Source organism: Cebus imitator, unplaced genomic scaffold (assembly GCF_001604975.1).
Source record: "Cebus imitator isolate Cc_AM_T3 unplaced genomic scaffold, Cebus_imitator-1.0 Scaffold376, whole genome shotgun sequence".
Lineage (NCBI taxonomy): Eukaryota > Metazoa > Chordata > Mammalia > Primates > Cebidae > Cebus > Cebus imitator.
Genome location: NW_016107691.1, coordinates 1612457 through 1620428, shown reverse-complemented (window position 1 = coordinate 1620428; position 7972 = coordinate 1612457). Strand labels below are relative to the sequence as shown.

Sequence of the window (7972 nt, the reverse complement as noted above, 5' to 3'; positions counted from 1 at the left end):
AAAAAGGCCAGGCGTGGTGGCTCACACCTGTAATCCCAGTACTTTGGGAGGCCAAGGCAGGCAGATCTCAAGGTCAGAAGTTCAAGAGTAGCCTGGCCAACATGGTGAAACCTCATCTCTACTACACATAACAAAAGTTAGCTGGGCGTGGTGGCACACATCAGTAATCCCAGCTACTCAAGAGGCTAAGGCAGAGAATTGCTTGAACCTGGGAGGCAGAGGGTGCAGTGAGCCGAGATCACGCCACTACACTCCAGCCTGAGTGACAGAGCAAGACTCCATCTCAAAAAAAAAAAGAATAATACACTGCAAATTATTTAAAATTTACTTATTTTTTTAAAATTTCAACTTATTTCTCTGTAAGAGAGAAATAATATCCACCTCATAGGGAGGATAAAATGAAATGGTGTACATAAAGCATTTAAGAACTGGCCTTAAAAGATTAGAATAGGTACTATACAACGTTTAGCTCTTACTTTTTTCATCACCATCACCACACCACTACTATTCTAATTTGGGCTCTCACCACCTCTTGCCTAGATGATTGCAATAATCTCTGAAATCGTCTCTCTCTAGTCTTGTCTCCCTGAAATCCATCCTCCTCACTCCAATAGCAATTATTTAAAATTCAATTGCCTAAAACGCAACAGCTCCCCAGTGCAGAAAAAGCTCATGCTTTTTTTGTTTCTGAGACGAAGTTTCGCTCTTATTGCCCAGACTGGAGTGCAATGGGCGTGATCTCAGCTCACCGCAACCTCTGCCTCCCGGGTTCAAGCGATTCTCCTGCCTCAGCCTCCCTAGTAGCCAGGGTTACAGGCATGTGCCACCATGCCCAGTTAATTTTGTATTTTTGGTAGAGACAGGGTTTATGTATGTTGGTCAGGTTCATCTCTTACCACTTCCTAACTTGTACCTAGCTGCTCTATCAGTACCAAGCTACTTCTATTTCCTGCCACCAAACACGCTTTTTGTACCCTTGTGCTTTTGCTTACACTGTTCTTTTTTACTTGAATGCTCTTCCCTCTTCTCCAGTCTGGTGAATGTCTCTTCATTCCATAAGACTGCCCATTTTGTAAGACCTTCTCCTCCAGAAAGCCTTTCCTGAAGTCATCACTCTACTGGGCATGCTTCCCAGTGTTTCCCACAACATACTGCACAGATCTCTCCTCCTACACGCGCATGCGTTATGATTACCTATTTCTGTTTCTGCCTAATACAGCTAACCTCTAGAGGGTAGGGCCTGAGGGTTATTTACACATAGGGGATACTTAATGTCTCAGTTCCAGCTTATCAATAAACCTATATCCATCTTCTCTAATGTCCCCTTTACAGGAGAAGGGTGGGTATGTTCCTAACAAAGGACAATCCCTCCCCTTGTGCTGCGTATCTCATCTACTCTGGGCTTTGCTCCTTCAGAGAACACCTCCCTACTGGAACACTGCCATTAGTTTACACACACATTCTAGTACCTCCCATTACCAACCATAAAATATAACAAACCATCCTGGGATTCCACAAATACCATCTAATAACTGACCTTATTACTCAGACACTCACCTTTTAAAGTCTAACAATATATTCCATGCTGAGTTAGGCCCAAATTATTTTACTATCATGAATAATACACATTTGTCAATCTTTTCTCATCGATAATCTCAGAGAGAAGTTAGTGTGGGAAAACAGGAGGAATGAAGAAGAGTAGAAAAGCAAATAGAAGAGGCAACAGCTTTTTAGGGTCAGGTTGAGTTGGCATGCTACCCTAGGCTTTGATATTAGCGCTTTCCCCAGAAAGACACACTCAGCATTATTCAACCTAAAGCAGCTTGATCTTTCTTTGATGAACTACAATGGCAGGACAGACATAAATCGTAATGGAAACACATATCACGATACTGGCTGGTGGGCACGTGTGTAGAGCCTAACAAAGGAAGCAATCTACTAGCTCACCTTCTTCCCAGTGAGGACGGCCACACCACCATTTTCAATGTGAGGCAGGTCCTGAGCAGAGACATAGAAAGAAGGTGGCTGGAAATATATGCTGTATGGAGAAGAGAGGGAGAATATTATAAACATGTGGAACTGTTATCAGCTTCTCCCATAGCTTTAATAAAATTGTTGGTATCCAAATCAGTGGTTCTCAGCTCAGGGCAATTTTGCCCCCAGGGGATGTTTGCCAGTGTCCAGACACAATTTGGGTTGTAACAACTTGGGTAGGGATGGTACTCATATCCAGTGGGTAATGGCCAGGGATGCTGCTAAACATCCTATGATGCACTGGACAACCCTACCACTATTAGCAAAGTGTTATCCTGTTCCAAATGTCAATAATGCTTAGGGTGAGAATCCTGCTCTAGATTTAGGTTTATTTCAAAGTAAGAGCAAGTGGAGTACCTAAGGAGCTGGTATTCACACATCCCCCTAAATGGGCTGTCCAGAATAGTGCTCTAGCTCCTAAGATGACTCTGCCTCAGACATGATATATTAATATTAACATATTAATATTGGCTGGGTATAGTGGCTCAGGTCTGTAAACCCCAGAGCTTTGGGAGCACAAGGCGGGAGGATCCCTTGAGGCCAGGAGTTTGAGACCAGATTGGACAACAGGGCAAGATCTCGTCTTTAGAAAAAAAAATTTTTGATTAATGAAAGAAACGTGGTAGTACACACCTATAGTCCTAGCTACTCCGGAGGCTCAGGTGGAAGGATCACTTGAGTGCAGGAGTTTGAGGCTGCAGTGAGCTATGATTTGGCCACTGCACTCTAGCCTGGGTAACAGGGCCAGACCCTGTCTCTAAAAATATGTATGTATGTATGTATGTATATGTATGTATGTATGTATGTATATGTGTGTGTGTGTATGCATATATACACATATAGTGGCTGGGCGCAGTGGCCCATGTTTATACTCCCAACACTCTGGGAGGCCAAGGCGGGTGGATCATGAGGTCAGGAGTTCAAGACTAACCTGACCAACATGGTGAAACCCCGTCTCTACTAAAAATACAAAAATTAGCCGGGTATGGTGGTGCACACTTGTAATCCCAGCTACTCAGGAGGCTGAGGCAGGAGAATCACTTGAACCTGGGAGGCAAAGGTTGCAGTGAGCCAAGATCGCACCACTGCATTGCACTCCAGCCTGGGTGACAAAGCGAGACTCCATCTCAAAAAAAAAAAAAAAAAAAAAAAAAAAAAAAAAAAAAAAAAAAAAAATATATATATATATATATATATATATATATATATATATATATATAAAGTTAGCCACTAACTTAATTGAAAGTATACATCCTGTTTGAAAATGGAGCATGATACATGATAGTGCGGGTGAGAGAGAAGAGTAAGTTTGTAAAATTTGGTCCAGTATCAAAAAGATCACTAATGAGAAAAAAATTGGAATCCAAAGAACATGGTACTAGAATTAAGAGATCTAAGTTGTCCTTTAAAAGGAAAAAGTTTTTGGACCTGTATCTCCAAGTCTGTCATGCAAACATTCTAACAGAGGCTCTTCCTTACAGTCTTCCCACTATACTCCTAAAATTCTGAATACCAGCTAGGCTGTCAAAGGGTGCCATTAAACAGTTTCTCTTCTGCTCTTGTAGGACATGTCTAGGCAAGTATAAAGAAGTGACAATACAGGCCAAGTTGATCTTCACCAAAAGAAGTTTAACATAAAGGATCCAGAAATAGGAGCATTAGTATTTCAGAAGCCAACATGACACCATCAACTGTTGGTAGATATGGTAACAGTATCCAGGACTCTTGCCCTTTGTAGCCTGGTACCTCTAAGCTGTACTAAGTGTGGACCATAGAAGACTCTAGCGGACAGCCAAGCCATGCCTCCTATTGACTGTACACAGTCAGCAGCAAAATCCTAACCTACTCTGTGCTTAGCTGAAGTTGTTAGTCAGGCTTATTTACATAAGCAAACACACCTTCTCTCTTTTCCATTCCACTGTTTGAATCGCAGTGTCTTTGTGACATTTGGGTCATCTGAAAACCACAGTTCTTTCGAAAGAGGAGGTCGCATGTATGGCAGCTCAGGATCTTCAGATACAATCAGCACCTTCAGACATAAAAATCATGATGCTTATCACCGCCAAGTCATTTAAGGGGCTAATGTCAAAGTGTTCACATTAGCTAAATGCTTGCAGGCCATACTCTCAGTGCCAAGCAAAAAAACATGCACCTTACCCTGGCCCCAGGATCCCGAGCTCGGATGGATCTGGCTGCAGCAAAAGCAGCAGTGCCTCCACCAATTAGCAGGAAAGGAACATGATTTGGTGCCCTGACTTGAGAAACTGGCTCTCCTGCAGCTGTAAGCAACAGACCAGACAGGATGAATCTTCTTGAAGTTTCAGATGATGCTTTGCCAATATTAAAAAAAAATCACCTTGCACTTGTCTCAATACTTCACATAAAGCTGGCAGAACATAGAAACTACACTAATCTTAACAATCTTCACAGCATCCTGATGGGAGAGGAAAAGCAAGTATCCCTTTCATTTCATAAGTGAAAAATAGAGAGGAGAATGATTTCACCAATGTCATTCATTCATTAGGTCTGAACTGGTACTAGGACATAGCTTAAATATTTAGTTATTTCTAAAATATTTAGAAAGTATATATCAGTAGGCTTCTTCTCTTCCCATCAATTTCCTAGTGACTACCAGGAAAATATCAAGCTCAGTTTCACCTTTTGTTAGCAACAAAGGGAGAAAATCCAGGAGGTCAACTGGGGATTATTATACAATGTTCAAAGGAGGTGCTATTGAAGAAAGCAGAACAAACTGCCCACCCAGGGTTGTGGGGCTTATGAAACGATTAAAACGTTCCTCTCTGAAAATTGAAGTGCATCATGTGAAATGGAAGTGATGGTGAGGATATGTGCTTTAGGAAAGTAAATATACCTTTAGCAACTCGAAACTCTAAAGATTCAAAAGGGGAACTAAACAGACCAGAAGAATTTCCTCATTTAAAAAATGGCTTTTGGCTGGGCGTGGTGACTCACACCTGTAATCCCAGCACTTTGGGAGGCCGAGACGGGCTGATGGATCACCTGAGGTCAGGAGTTTGAGACCAGACTGGCCAACATGGTGAAACCCCATCTCTACCAACCATAGAAAATTAGCTGGGCATGACAGTACGTGCCTGAAATCCTAGCTACTCTAGAGGCTGAGGCAAGAGCATCGCTTGAACCCGGGAGGCAGAGGTTGTAGTGAGACTAGATTGAGCCATTGTGCTCCAGCCCAGGCAAAAAGAGCGAAAATCCATCGCAAAAAAAAAAAAAAAAAAAAAAAGGCTTTCATCTCTTTTCCAATAGTTTTCCTTGCTAAGCTTGCCTTTTAAGAGACTAATTTTATTTTATTTTATTTTTAAATTTTTTGAGACAGAGACTTGCCCTGTCATCTAAGCTGGTATGGAGCAGTGCAATATTGGCTCACTGCAACCTCCACCTCTGTTCAAGTGATTCTAATGCCTCAGCCTCCAGAGTAGCTGGGATTACAGGCATGTGCCACCACACCCAGCTAATTTTTATATTTTTAGTAGAGATGGGGTTTCACTATGTTGGGCAGGCTGGTCTTGAACTCCTGACCTCAGTTGACCCGCACATCTTGGCCTCCCAAAGTGCTGGGATAACAGGCATGAGCCACTACACCTGCCCAAGAGACTAATATTAATATACAGAAAATCAACCAGTCATAATCATCACTTGTTTTATTCTCAAACCCAAATTTCAGCCAAATTCTTTAAATCACTCCCAGTTCTAGGGTAATACTATACTTTCTAGATGCTTGCAGTCTCATGCCACAATTGCTTCTACAAGACATCCATAAATCACATCACCCAAACTGTTTATAACTTTTCCTTTATGAGTCTCAAATCATAGCAAGATCTAAGGGAATACTCACCAGATAATTCGGACCTTTTCTGTCTGTCTTCTGGTGTCAGCCCCATCCCTGAAATTCTTTCTTCATATCTTTTTTGGTCTTCTTTTATAGTCTTATACGCCTGCAGATCCAAACATGGAGAAAGTTTATTTCACCATGCAACTAGCTCATGCTGTAAGTAATAATATCTTTCAATTAAATGAGAAGCTTTTGTCTATCTGATGTTAGTTCCTCTATGTCAAAACAACTAAGACAAAGTTGTTTTCTTAAGAAATAAAAAATACTGGGCGTGCACATGCTTGGTGTGGAAAAAATATGCATAAGCAGATGAAAATGTTCCAGTTTCAGATTTTTAGGCTCTCTGTAAGAAATTATCCCCTTATTTAATTCTGAATGTACAGTTTAAGGAAAAAAAAACATTTTATACTAGAAGAATAAAGTGCTAGAAAGGGCTAATCTTTATATGAAGCACAGAAAGAGGGTTTGGACTATGCTGGACACTAGCTGTGAAATCAACCTATAGGGTCCCAGGTAGGAAGCTGGGATGTTAAGTTTTCCTGGTTAACATTCCGGCTTTTGCCGAGTATTCACACAGTGGTCAGAAACATGGCCACCTATATTCTACTTTTAGAGGTTACCCATGGTTCCCTCGATGGTCTAACCTTTTCCTAAACTTATGAGGTAGAAAAAAATCTCATTCAGAAAAACTACACACAGATATGTACTAGGGGGTTAAACACCTTGTTTAAACACAATGTTATATTTCAAACAGTCTATCTTCTCTATCCTTTCAAATTGCAGAAGGGTAATTTTAGCATCATGACTAGTTCTGTGTTGTTCTTTTTTAACACACAGCACCAGAGTTTATTGGAGACTTTTCAAAGAAAAGGTAGGCAAGAATGACTTTACATTACAATGCTTTTGGCCAGGGACAGTGGCTTACACCTGTAATCCAAGCACTTTGGGAGGCTGAGGTGGGCAGATCACCTGAGGTAAGGAGTTTGAGACCAGCCTGGCCAACATGGTAAAACCGTCTCTACTAAAAATACAAAAATTAGCTGGGCGAGGTGGTGCATGCCTGTAATCCCAGCTACTTGGGAGGCTGAGGCATGAAAATTGCTTGAACCTGGGAGGTTGCAGTGAGCCGAGATCATGTCACTGCACTCCAGCCTGGGTGGTACAGTGAGACTCTGTCTCAAAAAAAAACAAAAAAACCCGGCTGGGCGCAGTGACTCACACATGTAATCTCAGCACTTTGGGAGGCTGAGGTGGGCAGAGCATGAGGTCAGGAGTTCGAGACCAGCCTAACCAACATGGTAAAACCCTGTCTCTACTAAAAATACAAAAATTAGCTGAGCATGGTGGCACGCACCTGTAATCCCAACTACTCGGGAAGCTGGGACAGGAGAATCGCTTGAACCAGGAGGCGGAGGTTGCAGTGAGCCGAGATCACGGGACTGCACTCCAGCCTGGGCGACAAAGTGAGAATCTGTCTCAAAAAAACAAAAAACAAAACAAAACAAACAAAGCAAAAAACCTACAACGCTTTTGCTCTTTTGTACCCCACAGGGTCAACAAAACAGGAATTTAAGTGAACATACGTCAAATGAAATCTCAGATTATTAATTAATTGTAGGAGAAAGTAAAGATAATCAGAGGAACAATAAAACATATTCTAAGAACACTTCTATGACTTCCTTCCAGAGCAGCCCATCAGGCAATGTGCTGCAATTGAGGAACCTGGGCCCTGAGAGCTGGGTTTAGCCTGGAAGCGCTTAACATTGTGACAAATGAAGTAGAAAGTTAAGTACTGTATGTGAAAAGACAATAGGTACTCCTTGAATTTACTATTAAATTTATCAAATAAATGAATTTAATTAACATTAATTTCAAGAAGAGTTCTCTTGGCATCAGATACTATACAGAAGTCCAGTATTTACTCATACCTTAAAAACATTTAAGAATGGGACTTTGGCCAGATGCTGGTGGCTCACAACTATAATCCCAGCATTTTGGGAGGCCAAGTTGAGTGGATCACTTGAGGCCAGGAGTTCAAGACCAGCCTGGCCACCATGGTGAACCCCT

General features: G+C 41.7%; 1 protein-coding gene across 4 annotated transcripts in view; it reads right to left on the bottom strand.

Annotated features, from left to right (window-relative positions):
• AIFM1 (apoptosis inducing factor mitochondria associated 1) overlaps positions 1-7972 on the bottom strand; it is a 39533-nt gene that overhangs the window by 16781 nt on the left and 14780 nt on the right. For all 4 annotated transcript variants that reach the window (XM_017507516.2, XM_017507515.1, XM_017507517.1 and 1 more), the window contains 4 exons: positions 5909-6008; positions 4192-4313; positions 3933-4063; positions 1948-2038 (listed from right to left, as the gene is read on the bottom strand). In XM_017507516.2, coding sequence (XP_017363005.1) covers positions 1948-2038; positions 3933-4063; positions 4192-4313; positions 5909-6008 — 444 coding nt within the window. The remainder of the gene's footprint in view (positions 1-1947; positions 2039-3932; positions 4064-4191; positions 4314-5908; positions 6009-7972) is intronic.